This window comes from Ammospiza nelsoni, chromosome 7 (assembly GCF_027579445.1).
Source record: "Ammospiza nelsoni isolate bAmmNel1 chromosome 7, bAmmNel1.pri, whole genome shotgun sequence".
In the NCBI taxonomy this organism is placed as follows: domain Eukaryota; kingdom Metazoa; phylum Chordata; class Aves; order Passeriformes; family Passerellidae; genus Ammospiza; species Ammospiza nelsoni.
In genome coordinates, this window is record NC_080639.1 from 14,714,387 (window position 1) to 14,737,287 (window position 22,901).

A 22,901-nucleotide genomic window follows, 5' to 3' on the forward strand; every position below is an offset into this window, starting at 1 on the left:
AAAATGACAAAAATCCAAGCAGGGGGAGAGGTAGGCTGGTGTGGGGGGTGATGGCACAGGCAAAACTGCTTAGGATTTCTCAGAAGTTTGTTTTGAATTTGTTGTATCCAATTACGTCTTGTGTAATCACATTATTGTGGGGGTTTGTAATCATTCTACTGTGCTTTGGATTATTTTCTTATCTCCTCAAAAAATCTGACCAGAATTTCTGAGAAATGAAAATAATCCAGTTAAAGGGAAAGAAAAAAAAAGTTTAAAAAAGGAAAGAGGGAGAGAAAAAGAAAAATAGAGAAGGAGAAAAAATAACCCTATTCGATTGGAAAACTTCTTCAAAAATGCCTTGAAGACAAAAAATGGAAACTATGAAAAGGCTCTATTTTTTACCCTTTAGGTTGTTGTTTTCACCCCCTATAAGCACTATGGATGGGAAGAGCCTTTCAGCAGTTATTGCTAACTTATGCGGAGGGCCAGGGGGGAAGGCAGCCAAAACACTTCGTGCAAAGGGAGGAATAAACCCTAACTGCAAAGTGCTCCTGAGGCAAGCTGTGATTCAGGAGGGAATTTCAGCTCCTGGCATGCTGCTGCCCTCCCCTGAGACAGGAGAGCAAAGGCTCCCCGCGCTGTGCCGCTCATCCATGCCAGGCTGCTCCCGCAAGCTGCGGAAAGGCGCCTCGGGGCGGAGAGCTGCTCTCATCTGGGGCATCTCTGGAAAACCGACTGTTACATAAGAAAAGAGATGTGCTAATGTGCACTTAGGGGGTTTTCTGCAGGCTGTTGTTCAGGAGTTACACATGGCTGTTTAATTTTATTTCTGTCTCCAAAACCATCTCTATAAATTCCTCACTCTATTTTTAGCTACAGGGGTCTTTTGTTGCAAGATGTCTTTGGTGTTCATTGGTGAGGGGAGAATCATGGTGAAATCAGGAATAAAATATATAAAGCATGCTCAGAATAAGCCTCCTTTCCATGGCATTCTGCCTTCTGTTGCTGCTCTAAGGGAACTGAAGCAACTCACAACCCTTTCATACCCCAAAACGCAGGACACTTGAGAAAATGCATTTGCACTTTTCTCCTTCTGCTACAATCCATCTGTGGAAAAAATTGGACTTTGGTTTCTATGTCATTTTACTGTCACCACTCACAGGCACTCAATCACTAACAGAAAGAAAAAAATAAATATAATAAAAGATAACAACCACAAAAGGAAAATTTACTGCCAAAAAGCAGCAGAGCAGGCAGAAGGCAAGGGTAAATGCTCACTTTGATCTCTTTGCAGTGGGGGTAGTGGGGGTACAGATTTCCCTTTTCTGATGTCAGTGCCTGACAGCCCGAGCAATAGGTGGGGACTGTCCAATTAGGTCAGGCTGTCCAAGGTCTAGGGTGCTGATGAGGATTAGGGAACACTAACGTGGCCTGCTGTGCCAGCCCTAGTCCCAGAGGAGGGAGTGATGCCCCATCACACCTTGCTGGTGCAGTGTCATCATGGCCTTAGACACAACATGCAGTGAAAAGCAAAAGGAAAGAGTAAAAACTGGGATCAGATGAGGATCAGAACTTGGTAGCTGGACTTTCCACTATCACTCATTTGCACTGGCTTTTTTTCAGAACAAAAGTGAAATAAACACCTCGTTAAGCACCAATTGTATAAAGGAGGTTGTAAGAACAGAGCCCTGACCAGCCCACCCTCACCCTCCTGGCTGTCTACATCCCTCATTAATGATGGATGGTCACCCTGGGACTGCCCCACCATAGCATGACTTTCTGACCCTGCATTTTCTCAGACACAGCCTGTTCACAGCCCAGATCCCGCCTTAGCTGCTGCACAAGTGAGTAAAGCTTTGCTGCCAAGACTGGCCTGCAGCCTCCACTATTTGGGCATTCCCACAATTTGGCTGTGCCAGCTTGTAGTAAGAGCTGTTTCTGAAGCAAACAGTGCACCAATCCTGCTTGATCCCTCCTTGCTTACTGCACAGCACAACATCTCCTACTCCCTTCTCTCCTCACAATATGGGCATTGCAGCTCAATAGCCATCTGAACCAAACAGTGCCAAGTCTGAGCACATCAATGCCTGAATGAGGGTGAGTGCTGTGCCACACACGTGCCACACCTTGCTGTGCACTGGCAGCAGCAGTGGCCTCCCACATGGCTCTCTTTGACAGCAGTGACTATCTGGGGATGTGGGAGGAATTAGCTGCTGGCAGGGGCTGGTTGGTACCCCTGAGGTGAGCTCAGCCCAGCCCAGGACAGCAGGTCAGAGAGGCAGCCACATCAAGATAGAAGAGGGAGACAGAGATGAGGGAATGGGAAGCTGCATGAGGCTGGTAGGTACCTTTTCTCATTAAGGTGCTCTGGGAGCAGGGGGATGGGGCTGTCCCTGTTTCTCCCACGAACAAGGACCCTGACACTGCTTTGTTCAGAAAGATTTTCTTTCAAGCAACCCTTGTGTCACCCTCCTGTTCAGCCGTGGCAGTGTGTCTGCTTTGTCCTGCCAGCTCAGCCATGGAGTGTTTACAAGCCTCCCTTACCCTTCCAGGCTCTGGTTCAGCTCCATTGACACTGAAGGCAACAGACTCCTCTCTTGGCGTGTGATGAATCAATTACTTCCTTGGACACTCTATTACTATAGCCCTTACATCTCCAGATTGCAGATGAAAAGACAGGCTGAGACGGGGGACAGGGAAGGGGAGAGGTCTCCTGAGGTCTCCTTCAATTGAGTTGTTGGACATCTGAAGAAATCCCCATCTGCCATATTTAAAGACAGAGAGATCTTTTGCTCTGGAATGGCAGAAAAATCAGAGGGTTTTCACAAAAGAAAACCTAAGAAATCAAATGGGTCAAAAAAAAAACTACAACAAGATGCAGTGAGCTTAGATCAATGGTGAGTAGGTCCCCTCTGGTGATGGAGATCCCAGACTGTATTCCCACCCACGATTAACAGCCAAATATTGGTATTACCAAAGAGGCTGTCATTACACCTTCCTTCTCACTGCAAAATAACAATGTAAATGAAACCTCACACAACACTCACAGAAGAGGAAGGAAGCTGAGCACATGCCTCAAACTCTCGTGCTGCTGGTGGAGGGCGGGGAGGGGGGGCACTTCTCCTTGTTGGACATCCATCAACAATCCCAGCTCTGAGGTTTCCCTGGAGGTTTCTAACACGTGGAGCACTTCCCATGCAAACACCCTACATGCAGCATGGCCTCAGCAGGAACGGGGCTGAGAACAGGCACTCTCCCATCACCAGTGGATGAGTACTGCCTGTCTCAGGAAAGCACAACTCTGCCTCAAAAGATTCCTCACACAGTATCTTCTGTACTGCTGCAAGAAGGTGGGGGCAGTCACATAACACGAGTAGCCACCCTGCTAGTTTCCCTGCCCTTTGTAACAGAATGAAGTCTTTGGCAGAGGATTTCTGCTGTCAGACCTCACTGCTTCATGCTCTGCTTCTAGGAATTCATTAAACAATAATATCTCCATGTCTGACCCAGTGTTACTTTAAAACTGCACCATACCACTGTACTGTGGTTGCTCACTAAGGCTTCATGTAGATCTCAAGAATTCCTTGGGATTAGCAGTGGGGTGGGGTGAGAAATCAACAGAAAATCCCTAGGTTATTCACTCTTTCTAATGACCTACTGATCTACTCACTAAACCAGCATAAGGAAGGCTTTCTATGGTGTATTTGAACTAATATATCAAAGACAGTTGCTTAAAACGTCCTAGCTGTGATTAGTGGACCATGACTGCTATTAACTTATAAGGAATTCCAGGATCACCAGACTGTGGTTTGCAACATATTATTACCATGCCATTCAGTGGTGGTGTGCAGCTGCTTGATTTAAAGGAAACTGAGAACTTGCCTCAGACTAAAACCTAACCTCCCCCAATTCCTTCAAATATGTTCTATGCTGAGTTGTGGCCAAAAGCAACCACAAATTTCTTGTGTTTTTCAGTCTGCTCTTTGCAGTCTGTTCTTTTTATTTTGCATTCATATTTAATTGCAGAATTCACACCCAGCCAGAAAAGACTGAGAATAAAACTGGTCGTCTTCTGCTGCACTCTGACCTACTCCTGTGTGATGCTGCTGCTCAGCAGCCTTTGGAAGGGAGTGTGCTTTGCACTGCTGCTATCTAGACTGGGTTTTATGCCTGCAGATGCCCAGATCTTCTTTTCTTTATAACACAGGGAATTTTAAGTGATTCACCAAGGCAGGAAAAATAAATCAATAGCAGGAAAGGGGAAGAACCCAAATCTCACAACTCTCAGAACTGATATTTGCTGGGGAGTCTGCCAGTCCCTTGTTACAGCCTGACAACAGGGATTATATCCATTAAAAAGGCTGCCAGTAGCTAAATCAAACAGTTGCTCACTAAAAGGCTAAACTAGCTCCTATGTAAATCAAGGTAAAATCTCACGTTTCCTTTACAGAGCTTTGCATCTAGTCCTTAACAAAAATATCAGTCTAGAACTCCCCTTACATTCACTAAACCTTCAAACTCCTGCATCCAGACAACAAACCCATGATGTAGAAGAGCATTGCTAAGCCCTCTGTACCACACAAAAAAAGTGACCAAGACTCACAGTCCAACAGACATTTATTTAGGCTTCTGAGACCTGTTTGGGATGAGCCTCTGTGAAGGGTGTCACCTGGTGTCACCTTGTGGGCTGGAGCACTGTTGCAAAGATTGTCAAAGGCCTCAGGCTCTGCTGAAACAGCAGGAGCACCTCAACACTGTGGTTATCAGGCATTCCAGTGGGATTGCCCTGCTCCTATCCTACTGCCTCTGCGCTGAGCAGGGTCTGCAAAGATGCAGAGGATTCAGAGCTGGAGCTTGCTCAAAAAAGGCACATGTTTCTGACACTTTTAGCTGAATTCTGAACCCACTCAGGAGTCACCACAGCCAGCCCTGTGCTGGCTCCCTCTCCAGATGCTGTGAGGTCTTGTTCCTTCCCTTGCTGGACAGAGAGGCTGACTAAGAAGCAAGTACACCACCACGACTACCAGTTCCTCCTCAACAGCAGGAAGGAGGGGGAGAGGTCTCTGTCTCTAATCCTATTGTTCCCAGTGTCACCAGCTGGCCCTCAATTTGTCATCATGCCAAGAGGAAGCAAGGTGCAAAACAAGATTTGACTCCTATGCGCCGGATGTTAGTGAGCTGGCGGGTCATAGGAGACCCCATGAGAGTGTATTTGGGGTCACCACTTTCTGCAGAGCCTGGACCAGGCCTGTCCCTCCAGGAAGAGGCTCTGGGGCACAGAGGAGCACAGCCACAGAGAAAGCAGAGATGGGAAGCAGAGAAGAGGGATGTGAACAACCTTGAGCTGTTAACTCACGTGGCTGGTCTCATCATCACAGTTAACCCATTCACTGATGTTCCATTCTGGAAAATGACCCGGGCTTGATGGGAATTATGAACCATACAGCGGATGCTGGATGGAGTTAAAAAACAGTAGAAGCCCATTTGAAGACAAGTTGAGCTGCAGTGTCATGTTACCCAGACTGAATAATTTCCTGTACGTTAGAAATGTTGCTTCTGGCTACCCATGCCACAGATGTATGAGCAAGCAAATGCCTTCCTTAACACCTCATCTTTGACTTCCCCTCACTGCAAAGTTAAAGCTCGACTCCCCCAGTACTTCAGGAGATGCAGTCATTTCCCCTTGCATCCTAGCAAAGAACCCCTCCAACCCCTGGCATTCTCCAGTGCTCCAAATGTATTTCTCTTTTCTAAGCATTTTGCTAATCACTAGATGAACTGCATTGTTTCTAAAATGTTTGCTAATAAGCTACTTATGCATACTTTTCAAAGCATTTACTAATTAGCTGTCCATGATTGCTGCCTTGTCTACTCTTAACCCTCACTGATGGAAGGATGGCTTCTCCCAATATTACACTCTTGTTTGAAGGAGATGGCAAGAGAGGCAGGCTGAAAGCGGCAGCCCCAGCTGCCTGCCTGGCTGTGGCTACTGGCTCTGGATGCAGCTCTGCCTGCCACATCAGCTCAAAGGAATTTGAGCCAGTGGCTCTGTGGCTCTCTGGGAGGAATGCAGAGCTGTTTTGTTCCAGTGCCCAGCTTTTTGGCTGCTCAGGAGATGGCCATGCTGCCATAAGAGGCCTTCAGTGGCTGTCCAAGCTGCATGTGTCACCCTTTGTGCTGTGGCATGTTGCTGCCGGTGTCCCCTGGCCAGCGGTGCTCTGTGACATGGGTGCTAGGAACAGTGCTGTCTCCCCAGCCAAACCTTGGCTCACTCTGGCCTTCAAGCTGGGAGCAGACGTGTCTCCTCCTGCCATGCCTGCCCTGTACCCTGCACACATCAGGATGATTCAACTCTCTTGGCACCATTAGGGCACTTAGGGAGTCACAGTGACCACTGCATAAATTTCCTCATGATAGTGGTCTCAATTCCTGTTTCTTGAAACTTTCTGGGCTTGACAGTGGGACCCAAAGTCAGGAGGAAGAGCCTGACTGCAGTTCAATTTCCAGTTTGCCATCTCCAGCCCATTTGGGAGTCCCAGCCCCTGTCTCCAGAACTTTAGCCAGCGTTTGGCATGTGCCACCAGAGGGGGCTGCGAGCCGCGGCTGCCGTCCCCTAACTCCTTCCCAGGCAGGGATCTCACCGACTGCTACCCAGTTGCAGCATGTGCTGGAAATGGCCGCAGAAAAATCCACTGGCCGTGGTCTGACTACCAGTCGGGATTTTTTAAAACACTGTTCCTCTGGAGCAGATGTTATGACTCAGCTGGAAGGTCTTGTGCTGGCAGAGGAAGCACGAGCACGTCCACTGCAGCCTGGAGGGAGCGTGCTTCTGCTGCGTGTGCATGGCCCAGCCCAACTCTCTGGTAGGGTCAGCTGAGTGTGGCTGGGGGTGGCAGAGAAAGTAGCCAAACACAGGCGGGAGCTTTTGGTGCTCCAAAGAGAAGACCAGCAGTGGGAGGGTGGCACGAACAGAAAAGGTGGTTGGTCATAAACACAATGACTCATGCATAGCTGAGGTTTTGGACTTGGATTTTCCAAGCAAGCAGAGCAGACAGAACAGCACAATGGCAATTAAGGAGTGGACAGCTTAGCTACATGACTGATAAAGCTGTCCCTGTTGCCCATCTATTGCAAATGGTTCAGGTCACTCCTGGGATCCCAAGTAAACTCCAGCATGCATGAGAGTGCCCAGCAACCCCCATATCACACAGAAGCGGAAACATTTCACCACAGCAGCAGCCTGCTCTTTCCCACTGGATGCCACTTCCCTGTTCATTGAACCAATACCAGTGATGTGGGGTGCAGTACCTGAGCTCCAGCTGCACTCGCAGCACAGAGGGAAACAAACAGCCAGGCACTAGAATTATCATTTCTGAATAGCTCGGCAGATCTTTTATCAGAGCATCAAACTTTCCTTTTGGCTCTGGCATTACTGCTGTGGCCCCACAGCTGCAGGACAGCACAAACAATGGCCCTGGCCCCTACTCCGTGTCATAGCATGCCCACCCTCCCTGCCACAGGGATCCCTGCTGGTGCACAACAGCCACAACAGCAGGAGGAGGCCAATTTTCTTAACCTAGCATGCTCCTAAAGCAAGACACTTCCTCAGAGCACAGACACAGCACTCAGAGAGAGATGTTCTGGGGCTTCAATTACATCAAATTACTCCTTTCATGATGCAGGTGATAGAGTGCAGTTACTTAATGCAGCTGGACACAGCTGAAAAATAAAAGCCCAGGTGTGCCTTCAGAAAACAATAGTAACAGGCAGCACTGAGCAGCCACCTCTGTCTGCCACCTTGGGCATCCATCCCTGCCTGATGCTTCCACCCTCCAGGCTGCCAAAGCTGTTCTCTGAAGGCAGCTCTTGCTCTGGCATCCAGGCAGCACCACTTTCACAGGCCCCTTCCAGCCAGCTGCTGGCCGAGGGGAAATCACTGACCTTTCCTCGGAGATCCCCAGGGTGTCAGGTACAGCACAAAACACAGGAGGAAGTACCTCCTGTCCCAAAGGGAAATCCACAGCAGATACAAGGAAGGCCAGAAGGGACACAGCAAAACTAAAAAGACTTTGGAAACATTTTTGTAGGCTTTCAAATGGGTTTTAGGAATGTAAATGTTATGCTTTATGAGGGAGAAACTTTAGCCTAATAAGGTAAAATGAAATGTTGAAAGAAGAGGCAACAGAGGAAAGGGTTATGGTGTTTACCTCTGGCAGCTGGAAGCACAGACTAGCCCCATTGTTGCTCCAATAGCTGCCAGGTGTCAACACCAGAGCAGGGGACCTTGTCTGCCCAGAGAGTGAGTGCCTCCATGAAGTCCATCTGCCTGGCACCTTGATGTGAATGTGCTCTATATTAATGATGAGATGTCAAAAGGAGGGCTCTGCCCTGAGACTGTGTCTTTGATGCTGATCTCCTGTTCCTGTTAAGGTTCACACCTGCAGCTGCAATCAGGTCCTTGCTTCTTAATAAAAAACCCTCTGACACTCAGATGAGATTTATCACTAGATGGTGACCTATTATTAATGTAATGTATTAATGCCCAAGCTTTACACAGTGTCCATATTTGCCTCCTCCTGGTTGGTCACTTAAAATAATCTCACTCCTATCCATTTCTTTCAGGCCATGTTTATCATGCACTGTTTTCATTGTTCTGTTATGCTTCCCATCAAGCACTGTCCATGAAGCTCTTTCAAACCCACTCCTCTTCAGTGCTGGCTTGAGAGAGCAGGCACCCTAAGTCAGCTTGGCTCTCAGCTCACAGCTGTGGCCAGCAGAAGCTCAAGTGCAAGTGGATAAATCCTATTTCCCTTTAAGAAAAGCTTCCTTGTGCACATACACGCAAAAAGGGAAATAGTGAGACCACACAGCAGCCACTCAGAAGATTGCCACAGTAAAGCAAAAAGCAGCAAAGGCATAACCAACACCCCCAAAACTGAGCAGTCCTGAGCACACTACTGAACACACCACCTGCAGCTTGGGACCAGATAATGCTCCCTCACAGGCAGCAAAGCATGGCAAAAGTTGCACAAGATGATCAGAGCTAAAACTGGCACGTTCCTACAGGTGGAGGAAAAGCCTGGTGCCCATGGGGATTTCCAGCTCTCTGACCAACCTGTTTTTGCTTGCCTGAAGCCTTGAAGAGGCAGAAGCTGGAGTCCCTCTGGCCCAGTTTGATCCCTGCCCTGCATGCAACACTGTCCTGTTGCATATGGCACACTCTTCAGACGGCAAATATGGGCCTATACAGCTTTTATCACTGTGAATTTGGGGCAACTGCATTAGCTATGAGGAGGCTGTGCAGTTCAGCCTATGCAAGCAGCAATAAAATCTGATAGCATCTATCATTCTCATCTCCACTGCAAGGCCTTGTTGTGTTCATCTATGCCCACTTTAAGCCTTTCTGTACCTTCTCCCTTCTTTATACACAGGCCTGATCCTGCAAAGCACTACACACCTTGCACACACAGTGACTTCAGGGAGAGTTCATGGTGTTCAAAGCCTTATTAGCCCAGACTTTATCTGTAGGGGGTGACAAGATCCCCAATGACATCAATCAGCACACCTTCATTAGAGTTAGAGGAGCTATGCTGATTTATGATAGCTGAGGATCCAGCTCTGCACTTCATAACCTTCAGTACATCATCAAACCCATGCTGAATTCTTTGTTCTCCGCAGGACTGATTCTGCAGCCCCATAAATGCTTCCCCTGTTCCTTTGTCCTTTTTTACAAACAGAATTTCCCTCTCCATACGCAACCCCCTTTTAATCAACAGGACCAGTGTATTGAGCAGGACTGCTATGTCAGGCCTGTTTTAGGAGACCCCAAGCTCCTTCACACTCAGGCATCCCTGTAGCTGGCTATGGATTCCAGATGAAACCCACAGGTTTCAATGTCTGCTGAGACCATGTTATTAACTCAGCCTTTTATGGCGCCCTTTGATGCCTTTAATTATTCTTTACTAGTTGTTAATTGTTTTTCCCAGACATCTAGTTTCTGGGTCCTTTCTTAGAAGAAAAAGGGAATAAAAGGTAAAAAAACCTCATCTCCTCAGTTTACCAAACATAGCAGAAAAAGCACTATGGGAAGTCAGATGCAGCCCAAACAGCTTAGACCACCATGCCTCCAGCCTCACATGGCCTAAATCTGGGTCTCCAGATGGCACTCTGCCATACCTCTGCCTAGTTACACAGCAGGAAATTGCTCTGCTCTCCCAGTATGGTTTAAAAGAAGAGTGAGGCTATTTCAATACAGAAAAAACAGTGGCCTTTTAACCTTTTAACCAGTTGGATCTTACTTTCAGGTGGTATCAGGCCAAGTTAAGAACTACAGGTTTATTGCAGAGTAGGCTCATCCTATGTGTCCAAAGCAGCATCTTACAACCTCACAGGCAACCCTTGCTATGGAAAGGCAAAGAGATGCAGCCCTGTGGGGGCTCAGAGTGATGCTTGATTTCAAGCAGAAGTACAAGACCCATACCCAAGACTAGGCAAAAGCAGGAAGAGGAGGAAACTATGTACTAGAGAGGTAGAGGAAGGCTCTTACTTGCAGTCGTGTTTTTCAATTTCAAAGTGAGGGTTGAAGTTGAGGATAATCTTCTGGTTGGATTCAGGGGTGTAGATGACCCATTCACAGTTCTGGTGGGAGGGGTAGTCATTGGGGTACCCTGGTGAGGTGATGTACCCGGCATCCTTGGAGTTCAGGCGGCCCCCACATGGCTGAGCTGCAGAGACACAGAAGAGAACAAGGCATTGAGAGATGTTCTGGGCATCAGGTGTGCACAGCAGGCCTCCCGGGGCCACTGATAGGAGTGGTCTGATAAAGACCATTCTCCAGGCCATTGACATCCTTTTGGTACTCTAATAATGATATTAATCTCTGGCCAAGGAGAATTATTCTGCAGAACAAACACACTCCTTTCCCCTCCACCTCCTGCCACACTTACATACCGCATTTCACACAGACCAGAAAAGAGAAATGAATGCTCTTGCCAAGGCAATTACAGAGCCATAAAGTAAGAGACAGATTGATATCAGATCATCTGTAGCTGCCTCATTTTATCCCTTCTTTTGCCTCCTTTGCAAGCTGTTCTGTGTCAGTCTCCCACAGCTGCCTCAAGAGACACCAGAATTTAGACACTACAAATTCAATCCAGCTGCAGGAGGGCAGAAAGCTGTGCTGTTTCCAGGGAAGGAAACTGAGGCATGTCAGGGATGCTGGTGAGCCCAGACCCAGCCACACTGTGTGGCAGAGCTAAGGACAGTTCCTGTCCTTCCTGGCCCCAGCCTGCAACCCCATGAAAGCCCCTCTCCCTTTGCTGTGTCTTCCACCCAACCTGCCTGCCCCAGCAAACACGTCTCAGCAGACTTGCAAGCTAACCCATGCACTGGAGCTGCAGACACAGATAATCAGCAGTGGTGGTTTTGTGGGACTAGCCCACAAATGGCTGGCAATGGCTGCGTGGTAAGCAGAGGAAGCTCTCTCAGCTTTGGGCTAGAACAGGCCCTAGAGGGTGATTTTGTAATCAAAAAAACATTTAATCTCATGAATGCTGCAAATCAAATTTATTATAGCATAACGTGCTGGGAGGACAATCTGCATCACGGGGTCACTTGATAATGCACTACAAATCTCAAAGTCCCTTTCTCCATGGGCCCCCATTGTGTGTCCTGCTTTCCCCACTCCCCTGCCACCCCCTTGTATCTGCACCCAGGCCCACAAGCTGCAACAGCTGCCCCCAGAAAATAATATTCCCTCTTCATACCCGGAAAAATACACAAACCCCACCAAAATGGGCAAAACCCAACAAAGCCCTAAGTCCCTCCATAGGGCGGGCTGGCAGGCATATGGGATTGCCCTGGTCCCACATTGTGGAAAGTTCTCCTCCCTGACAATAAGCAGTGGGGTACAATGTGGGGTACAAACCCTTGTGGCATGTTCCCACTGTCAGCTTAACCCCACAGCCCCAGAGGACCCTGGACATGCAGGAGGGTGCAACTGGGTTTTCCCAAGACCCACATTTGCATACCCTGAGATGGAGGCTGCAGCACAACCCACACCCCCAAGGGAGCCAAGGCACAGAGAAGGATCACCCTTGATATAGGAGGGTAACCACACATCCCAGCAGCTCCATGAGCGAAGGGTGTGTTCCACAGTGTTCCCCACTGCCATGGTCCTGAGGGATGTTCCTCTCCCTCCACAGCAGCACTCACTGCAAAGCCCCAGGCCCACCCAGGAGAAGCAAAGCAGTGTAGATTGTGTGGCCTCAGCCTCTTGCTGTGGGTCTGGCTCTGCTCCTCTGCCACAGGGTTTGCCAGGTCCCAGGGGTGTCCCCTGCCAGGCTGTCACAAGTCTACCAGCTCTCGGTAGGGACATCCCAGCCTGCTCAAACTGCCCTCTTGCCAGCGCCAAGGCGAGCAGCAGGAGTCAGGCAGGACCCTCAGCAAAAATGCTTCCTGGAAAAAAAGCACTTTGAATAAACAACCTGCTGCCTGCACGCTGCCTGCAGAAAATGCACGTGTCCTGTGCAAAAACACGGGCAACAGGAGGGCCCTTCATGGGCCAGCGAGGCTTCCTTTGCCGTGAAAAAACACTCAGTTTCCCCCATGTTTTTCATGCCCTCTAACACATTCATTCTTCAAAATAACTTTCTTCACACACACCCAAAGGCAGATCTGCAGCCTTCCCTTTTTTCTTAAAATAATCCTGTAAGTATCCTGAAAAATACGAGGGGAAAAAATGCAGCACTGCCATGAAGAGCTGAGAATACCAAAAAACATCTGGTTTTGTTCCACAGGAGAGATTGCTCAACACACAAACATTTACAAACCTACATTCTTGTACAAATATCTTCTCTCAGGAAGGCATATTTGCCCACACATGTGTTTATGTGGGTTTGGAGGGAGGGAGGGAGAGAAAGAGACATTCACGTGGAAAGAAGAAATTCATGGACTTGTTGACATCAATGTACAAATAGCCGTGTAATTCACACTTCGCTCATGTACGCACTTTCACACCTTCTCATAAAAATTCACACCTCGTTTGCACACATGTCCACCCCCTCCAGCAAAGAAAAATATTCAAGCTGCAGATTATTTTTCTTGGAAAGGGCAAAGTCTCCAAACAATGAAAACACAGTCAATCCTTCCACACCTCGTGATTCCCTCCCGTCTCTCCAGCTTTCACACACATGCTACCCGCTAGGCTGATACCACCAACATCACCCACCACTCAGAAGCTGCTAGCCCCTTACTCATGCCAGATACCGTGAGCACCCTGTGAGCCCTTGCAGCTCAACCCCTTGGAGGGGAACTGTCATGTGAACAGGGATGACAGCTCTTCCCCAACTAATGAACTCAGGAGCGGAAACACAGTTCTACTCTGACCTTGAAACTTCTCCTTTGCCCTGCAACATCGCAGTTCAGTAGGACTGAGCTAAAGAAAATCCTAGTCTTGATCCTAACTTCAGGTCATCTTAGTGCCCAAATTAGACTGTTGGTGCCAGTGAGGACAGCCTGAGTGAGAGGGGCTGGAGCCCAGCTCTCTGCAGCTAAGACCTCTCCAGCAAAACAGGGCAAGCAGGTGAACCTCCCAAGTCAACGAGCACCAGCCACATCCCTCAGGTGTTCAGATTTCAGCAGGAAAATGTCACCATCTTCCTGGAGCAGTGAAAGCCTGCCGACCTGCAGGACAGCTTATCTATGTCTCTCAGAGAAACATTTTGTCCTTTCATTCATTCCTACCCAAGAAGTCTGCAGAAATGAAGGGGGCTACTTCAGTATAGCACTGCCTTGCCCACATGGTGGGCAATAGCATACCAGGAACTCAAGGCTTCTTAGAGTTATCTGAAGAGGCAAAATTACTTTAATATATATGTAAATGTTCTGTTGGGCTTTTTCTCTTTTGAGTCACAGGTATCTAGCAGGTACCAGCTATGAGAACAAAAAAATCTGTCACCATGCCCACTGATGGGCATAGGGCTTGACTCAGCAGTTGTGCCAACCACTGTCTTTCTGTATAAAATATGGCCTTGCTTTGTATACAGTAGAGGCTCAAGCTTCTATGTAAATAGATTCTTACAAACTGATGCATGCAAAAGAAAAAAAAGAAAAGGTTAGGGGCATGGCTACTGCTCAGTCTGCACGCGTTGGAAGCAAGATGTGTTCCATAGCTAATGGGCTTCAGCAGCTTTTGCCAGCCCTGAATTCACTTAATAAAATTAAAATTAAATTCTGAAGTACAAGCCAAGTCTTCCAGGTGCATGGGACATCCCCATGCACATTTTGCTCAGTAAGCAAAATGCAGGCATTCAAAGCAAACTGCTGGGGCCCCTGCCAGTCCACATAGTAGAGGGGCCAGTGGAGTGCTGTGCCAACAACAAGGCCACAGGAGAGCAGCAGGGCTCCTCAAGGGAGGTTAGAGAGGTCAATACTCCTTGGCAGTGTTGGAGTAGACTATGGTAGGTTGGGAAATCTGCAGACCCCTCTTTTCATTAAGGCTCACCATAACACAAATTATCCCTGCAACTTCCTCCACGCAGGGCCACCCCAACAGGGGAACTACACCTCTTTCTGTGCCCTGACCTGCTGGAGACACCCAGCCTGATGAAGTCTCCTCCTGGCTCTCCCAGGCCACAACACACAATCATCACTCAGAGGACCCAAAAATAACAGCCAGCCTCCAAGAACCTTCACCTACACTTGGGGTTTTTCAGCTCTGCAGCTCATCAGGCACATGCTGAAACCATAGGCTGGGAGCAGAGCATTCTCCTACTTGAATTTCCTGCAGATTAAACCCCTCTAGATTTCCCTCACCCCAGGAGAGCAGGGCTCACTGTTATTGTTGGACCTTCCACACAGAAACTAAAGCCAACTCTGTCTGTAACAAAAATAATCATCACCAGAGAGGCCCGTTTCACAACAAACATACATACTACAGCCTCTCAGAGCTTGTAGTGTCCAGCACAACACTACCATGTGTTTTGACCTGCTGAGGTCAGTTTACTATTGGGATAGCTTTCAGGGCTGCACACAAAATTTAGGGTGTTCTGGATGCCTTACAAGCAGCAGCAGCATCACTGACTGTGCTGCTTGAAAAGAGCAGCCTTTGAGGACAGCAAAGGAACAAGGGAGAGAGATGTGGGCGTTCCACAGCAGGCAGATGCACTGCCTAGCCTTGTCATTTCTCTTCTTGGCATGAGGCCCTCCAGCCCAACTTCACACTCTCGTTCAACCACTGCAGAAGATTTCCATGTCCCAGGATTCAGCACTGATTCAGCACTGTCCCAGGATTCAGCACTGAGCAGAGGAGATTTGCCCTGTCAACCCCCTGACAGCACAGCAAAATACAGGTGCTGGCATACATGACCAACTTCTCTTAGAGCTGCTGAACTTGGCTCAAGCCCTTGTGCAGGAAACCCATGTTTCAGTTCTGTTCATCACACAGCTCTTCCGAATTTTTCAAGGTCCATGCGTGTCCAAGCACTTTGCCAAACCCTGGTATGGAGGAGACAAACAGCTCTCTTCTGCCAGGGACTCATTACCATTAACGCTCATCCTGCCTCCTTTCCTGAGCTCTGACCCTGGCTGGGCACGGCTAACGTGGCAGGGGATCTCACCCCAAACCACAGAGCACAACTTTCACAGGAGGCAGAAACACAACATATGAACTCTCAGACTTAAATCATGCAGTTTAACCATTGGCCAAGCAGAGAGACAAAGTGCAGAGGAAGCTAATAAGATTAGATGTTTTATCCCCAGTAGCATAGATCATTTTAGCAGAAGTGTGTTTGCTTTGGATTGCAAGATAAAACTTCAAAGGCTTCCTGAACAAATTAATGGACAAACACACCCAAACAACACCAGGCTCTTACATGCACATTTCATTCCAGAGCACTACCCACATCCACATCTTCAGACTTCACACAATCAGGGAGAGTCCCCAGAACATTTAATTTAAAAAAAGAAATGTTACCAGTTTAAGTAAAATTTCACTTAAAAGTAGAGACACAGCAAAGTAGAATTTAAAGACTGCTTTTGTGATTTGGACTAGGATTGTGTTCAATTCAAAGTGTCTCAAGCCTGTCATGAGACAGGCTCATAAAACACTGTCTGGGCTTAAGCAAGAAAGGAACGCACCAATCCATCAGTTGAGGAATGCAGCCATTTGACTGCTTCCTAAGGCAACTGGGAAGGGATGCAATATATTCATTTTATAGCACTGGACAGCAGTGAAAGGGGAACACTAGAAAGCTCAGCAAATGGAAGATTTTAGCTCCAAGCCTTTGCAAAAAAAAGAGATAATTTCAAATTATTTTTAAATAAGAAGGGAATGTTGGAGGGAGGAAGAGAGAGAAGATTTGGAGACTTCTGATAATCGCACTTCTTTCCCCCATGTTAATCCACAAAAGAATTAAATAGAAACCTTGAAATAGAGACCTACTCAAGCTTCACCATGGAAAATGAGAGGGCCAAATCCTGCATGCAGGTAATTTGCTTTGAAGTCACTGGAGTTCAGCTGATTTCTACCCCTGGGGTTCTGGATAGCTGCCTTCCAGGGGCTGACATCGCTCTGTACCACTTCAGCCAGTGACAACCCTGACCTTTAAATGTCCATCCTATCCAACCCCTCTCTTATATCTTTGATGAGATTTTATATCCTGTTTATCCACCTTCACTAACTATTATTTTTCATCTTATATCAGAGGCAAATGCGATTCGAACAGGGTAACCAACTTAATAGCGATAGTCTCCCTATAGAGATGTGTACACACAATTTTCCCAGATTGCCTGCAAATATAATCTGTGGGTCTGGAATTACAACTCCTGGCTGCTCCAGTAATCATCCTGGGGAGCATGCCAGTGTGTGTGTGTACACATGCAAGGGAGGCAAATAACTGCATTTTGAACTTGGAGAAATCATGCCTGCCTCTCTGTTAGGCTCCCAGGGGCTTGAAATCTCATGGAAACACACTGCCATCTCCCAGGAACAGGTGGCAGCTTTAGGAGACCCTCAAGCTGCAGGTAAGGCAGTTTCTGAGTAAAACTCCCCAGTACTGCAGGCAGAGAAACAGAAGCTTGAACCTTCCTGCATGGCAGCCTGCCACCCTACCTGTAGGCTACATGAGGAAAAAATATGATGGTGAAAATTTGCTGAGCCACCCCTATTAATGCTGTCAATAACAAACTCGTTCAAGGGCCGTGGAGACAAGAGACATTTCTAGTTGTACACATGGAAAAAAGATTCCCCTAGGATTCCTCTCTGAAGAGCTTCAGGCTTGATGAAAGGTGTTCAATGCCTCTGAAATACTAATTAGTATTATTATTACAAAAATTCCAACAAGAAAAAAAAAAGCTTATCTCATCTCTCATCTCCCCCATACCCTCCCAGCTTCCTCACACCTTTTGAACTCATCTGTCAGAATCCATTCTGAAACTGAATCCTTTTTTCCCCATCAGGCAGTGGCAGTTTACCCCTGACTCTTTCCCACAGCAGCTGGCAGAGCCTCTCAATCTCACAACACCCCTGGCTTGGCCCTCCCTCCCAGAGGGCCTGCTGGAGCCTCAGAGCACAATGCAGAGCATTAGCTGCAAAGAGCCCCATGGATGGGAGAGGAGGGGAGCAGCTCCTCCTGAGACACTCACAGAGTCCTGCCATGGGTTCCCCCATGCACGCTGCTGAGCAGCAGTGCTTCAGCCTTTGATGCTGGTGGTGAGGCTCAGCAGCAGCTGGATTTGAGCACGCTGTCAAAGTTATTGCACATTCTGCTGAGCGTCTTAAACACATTGTTACCTGCTGAGCACATATTCAGCAGTCAAACAGAAAGGGAGGAAAGCTGCAGTGAGCTTGGGGTGTGCACGAGGGTGAAAGTTGTCAAGGGCCTCTGGGTTTGTGAGGGACGGCACAGAGAAGGGATGGGCGCAGAAGTGTGCATGTGTGGCAGCAGCAGGGCTGGTGTGGCTCTGTGTGTAAGAGGAAAGGTAGAGATCTGTGTGCTTGTGAAGAGAGAGGAGGAATCAGGGAGATTATAAGTGTATGTGTCTATGTACAGAAGGGGTTTTCCTCCTTCCTCTTTCTGCATGCGTTCCTTTAAAAAAGGGGGGTTCAAAGAAGCCTTTCAATAAAACATAAGCAGAATAAAAGGAGGGCATCCTTTTGGCTTCACCATCTTCCTAGAAGGGACATAGAAAAGGACAAGCATTCAAGCCTTACACAGACAGCATTTCACAGCGACCGGGTGACCCTCCAGAACAGCTGGGCAGATGTCTTGCCTTTGTCTCAAGTGCACAGGAAGAAATGAGGGTAGGTTTCAAAGACATGGAGCCCAGTACTTTATCTCTGGAACCCATTTTCTTTGATTCATCAAGTATGAAGACAGGGGAAGACACAGTCAGACAGAAAATCCTTACAGCTATCCACCCCTGCAAGTTATACTTCAGGCTATTTTGCATGCCAACCTGTTGCTTATACCCCTTTTCCCAAACTGCTTGGGAAGAGGTCACCTCACCAAAGCTGTAGCTGGAGCCCAGCCTCCCAGCATTACTCTAGCTGTCCTCCCTGATTCACGGGCACCACTTGCACATAGAAAGGGTTACACATCCAAGTTGGGATTTTGAGTGTTTGGCCCCGTGCCTGATGACCTCGTGCTGACAAACCTCTCCTCCGTGTCTGAGTTTGTGTCTTTTCACTGCACAGGCATCAAGCCTGGCTCAGGATCCGGCCTTCTGAGCTTGCGCTTTGGCTCAGGCAGGGAGCAGGCTGACCCTTTGATTCTGAATGTGATTAAACCCATGCTACTGTAGCGCTAAGCCGTGTGCAACACTGTTAGCAACAGCCCTGATTTATGTTGTTGCTAGTATTGCGGTTTCCACCAGGGTGTAGACAGGGATTTCGAAAATAGCCCAGCTACCTCTTTGTCTGTGTGTGTGTGTATTATAATTAGAAATGTGTCAAAGGGCTGTTACAGAGTGAGGATGGAGCTGGAAACGTTCACACCCCACTTCTGCCCCCACCCCTGTGCTGACACCATCGGCCCCAGTTTGGGTGTGTGCAGGCACATCAGCTCTCCGCACTTCCCGGATTAGACAACCGTATTCCCAAGGCTCCATGGGGGCACGGTGGTGGTGACTTCACTACACAATGGAGAACAAGTTTAACAGCTTCCAGTTTGCTCTCAGGTTGCTGCAATCTGCCCCCACCACTGTGGCTAAATGACAACTTTTTTCTATTTTGATTTCAGATAGGATCACGGGTCTCAGATGTAGACAATTTATTTTCCTAGCACAGCTGGTCTGTCAGAGGTCATATAATTTGGCAGCAATCCCAGTGCTTAAAAATTAATTTTTCCTTATTAATACAACTGGGGGTCCCACAGGATAGGATCCCAGCCTTATCTGAACCTGACAGCTTCCTAAACCCCATGAAGGATGCTTTCTCCTCTCAAGCTATCTGCAGTACAAGGCCACCATGTCCTGGTGCCTGGCAGCACTGGAGGTTTCTGCTAGTAAACCAACCACCCGCCTGCCAGGACGGGAAGTGCTGCCTTCTCCAGCCCAGCAAAGTGGGGGCTCTCTCTTTTTAATCTTCTAAAGCCACACACAAAGTACCAAACACAGAGAAGATACTGGGAAGGAGGATGGGGACAGCGGGGCAGAAAGAGCAAGGCAGGGATATGGGAAGCACCTCCATAGAGCCTTCTGGGACCAATATGCATACCTGTCACTCCAGACACCACACATCATGATTTTCTGTAGCAGTAAAACTAGGAAAACAAAATGCAGCATCCCAACCGGGATCAGAGCCCCCCACCGAGCTTGTATCAGTGGTTTTCAGTGATGCTCCGACAAGAATCTGATTCCTAGTCTAAAAAAGCTTTTGTTTCCAGTATGAGCCGAGTTAACAGCACACAGGCATAAGGCACTACACTCAGTGTTGTGTGGGTGTGTGTGTGCATGTTTGTATGTGTGGCCGTGCGCTTGCTTGGCAGCAATTTGTTTTGGTCCCTCTCCCCACCTTGCTACATCTTCTAAGTCACTACTAAAAATAATAGCTTTTAAGTAAACTATTTTGAAGGCTTCAGAGTGAGCTTTGCTCAGAGCTGCATAAACATCATCTGAACGGCTCAGTACTTGGGTCACTCAAATCTGTTACTTTCTTACTTCATTGCTTTTTACGGGAAGATGAAAAACACACAGCCATCCAACCTTCAGATTTATCTTCACGGGTCTCCCACCCACTCTCCTCCATGGTTATCTCAGGGTTCGCTTGGCTACATACAAATTGGCAGCTGCACTGTTTATCTCTTACTGTAGAAATATTGCATGAGGGTTTTTTTCCATGTGGATTATCATATTATTGTCTATTAAAAACGTCTCCCCTCTCTACTAACCTCCCTTAGGGAACCTAAAGAGGGACTTCCATAATGGGGGAAGGCTTTCAGATATACCAGACTGAAACATAAATCCATCTACCTCTGGCATGTTTCCCTTACTAGGCTGGCTAATTTACTGAAGCTGAGTGTAGCCTGATCGAGGTTTGCATCCCATTACCCCGTACCTTTGCTCACTGTGCTGGCAATAAAGTCATTTGACCGGACTTGCAGCCACACATCATCATCTCGGCAAACCACCGCTGGTGTCGGCCACAGAGAGACAACTTCCTTGCTGGTTCAAACACCATGTGATGCTCTGCTTAGCCGGGAAAACCCCGCATTCAAATAAACACCGCTTACAGCGCCTGAATGGCCTGAGAGACACGGTTTGCTCAAACCTCCTCCTAGCTAACAGTCCTGATGCCGAGCTCACTCCAGATAGAAGGAGGTGAGCACATGGACACAGGCACACACTCGGGCTCAGCGGCCACAGGGATCACAAGCAGACTGGCCAGTGCACCCTCAGGAGCCAGCCTCAGGGTACAGCCCGATCTGCCACAGCACAAAACCTGCTCCAGGGGATCAGACACTGCTTCTGCAACGGGGTTCATCTGAAAAGACTGTTGCACTCAGCAAGGGCCTCCCAGGACACTGCCCTTTCTCATCCCATCAAGTGCCTATTCGCTTTCCTGCTTGAACAAAAGATGGGATATTTTTTTTCCTTTCCTTTATAACCCATAAGGAAGGAGGTGATGCCAACCAGCAGCTGAATGTTTACCGGCAGTGTCTGTGCTTCGCGCTGCAAAAGACAGGGATTTTCTCAGGGATCAGAGACTCTCTCACTTCCCCTTTTCAAGGGGAAGCTGGATGGCCACACCGCTCCGGGGCAGGAGAACGGAGAATGCACTCTGCCATCATCTAACGCTGCCCGGGTCAGACCGCAGCTCAGGGCCCTGAGCCATGTCCCGAGGCCCCGACTAACGGGAAGGCAAAGCCACAGCGCAGCAGCTGCCGGCTTGGCACTACCGTTCTGCCAGGCAGCTTCTGAGCACAGAAGGAGCCCCGAGAGAGCTCTGGACGGGAGATCCTTTTCCTTCAGAGACTATTCCAGATAGGGACCCTGTTGACCCCACTAGCGAGATTCAAACCCAGTGGCCGGGGAGCCTAGGGCCCAGCGTCAGCCTGCCCCACTCCTGTCTCCACGCCGAAGCACCGCAAAGACGGGTTTCATCCCGCCACCTCCTGACAGTCCAGCCTAGCCCGTCAGCGAGGAGCAGAAAAAGACACTCGCGTCCCGATACATGAACCCGCCTTGTCCCGGGACAGCCCAGCGTTTGCGAAGTGCGTACAGGTCCCGCACGTACCGCGGGCAGCCTTTCCTGAGGCTGCCGCCGCCACCGCAGCGCTTCGTCCGCTCCCAGCTCTGCACGGCCCCGGCTGCCTGCTCCCGCCAGACTATTTTAATTTCTCACCTAAAGTTTCCCGAGGTTGCAACCGGCGCGGGGCCGCGGACATTCGGATGCGGGTGTTCGACATGTGGCAGGCCCCTACCGCTTGCCCTCCCTTCCCCGCAGCTTCCCAAAAAACCAGCACGCAACTTTCCAGTGCGGCTCCATCCCCTCGCCCCTCCACGCCGGGCGCTGGGAGCCGCGCGGCTGCAAGCGCTGCGCTCCTTGCCGGGGGTGCGCCATCCCCGCCCCGACACACGCATGAGCCCCTCCAAAACCCGTGCTGCGAAAGCTGCGTGGCGCGGCCGATCGCTCATGCATTCCCTAAATTTATTCCCACGCAAAGCATCTATGAGTGAGACCGGGACCGCGCCCGGGAACCCGAAAGTTGGGCGGACGGGGACATCCCCTGTTCCTGAGGGCGCCTTACCTGTCTCCGCTGTGCCTCCGGAGCCGGGCAAGCACAGCCCTAGAAATCCCCAGGCGAGAAGAAACGTATCCATCCTCCGGAACAAATTATAAAAAAACCCGAAACCCACAACGCAAGACCCGAGGCTGCGGGGCCGGGCTTCGCCTCCCTACCCCGGGCGCGCCGCGCCCCGTGTGGGCGCCCCACTCGCGACCAGCTCCGGCGGGGCTCAGTGAGGGGCGGCGGCGTTCCCCGCACCGGGGCTGCGGGGCGGGCGGTGCCGGCGGAGCGCCTCTCCCTTAGGGCGACCCGCGGGGCCGGCGCCTCGGCATCCCCCGGGGCGCGGCGGCTGTGGTGCGGGCTGGGGCGCCGTCTGCGCCTCCTCTCCCTCCCCGCCGGCGCCTCGCAGCCTTTTCAGGCAGGGCGGCATGTGGCTGTCAGCGCCGAGCGCCGGCGCCGCCCCCCGCGCCCCCCCGCCCGCCCGCGCACCGCCCCGCGCACCGCGCCGCCCGCCGCCCCGCGCCCCGCCCCGCCCGCCCCGCCCGTGGGCTGCGCGGGGGCCGGGGCTGCGCGGGGGCCGGGGCAGCGCGGGCGCGGAGTGGCCCCGCGGAGCCGCCCCGCGGAGCCGGGCGCGCCCCAGCCGCGCTGCCGTGCCGCGGGTCCGGCCGGCCTCCGCCCGGGCGCTGACGGCCC

General features: G+C 49.7%; 1 protein-coding gene across 7 annotated transcripts in view; it reads right to left on the reverse strand.

Annotated features, from left to right (window-relative positions):
- Window positions 1-22,579, reverse strand: part of NRP2 (neuropilin 2) — an 88,563-nt gene extending 65,984 nt beyond the window's left edge. For 4 of the 7 annotated variants that reach the window (XR_009418768.1, XR_009418769.1, XM_059475698.1 and 1 more), the window contains exons 1-2: window positions 22,230-22,578; window positions 10,529-10,706 (exon numbers count right to left, since the gene is read on the reverse strand). Coding sequence is in view for 5 of the 7 variants with exons in the window: in XM_059475698.1 (XP_059331681.1) it covers window positions 10,529-10,706; window positions 22,230-22,302 (251 nt within the window). In the remaining 2 variants the exon portion in view is untranslated. Of the gene's footprint in view, window positions 1-10,528; window positions 10,707-22,229 lie in introns of all 7 variants that reach the window. The other 3 variants (XM_059475699.1, XM_059475701.1, XM_059475697.1) reach the window with 2 other exon arrangements.
- Between the last annotated feature and the right edge of the window lie 322 nt (window positions 22,580-22,901).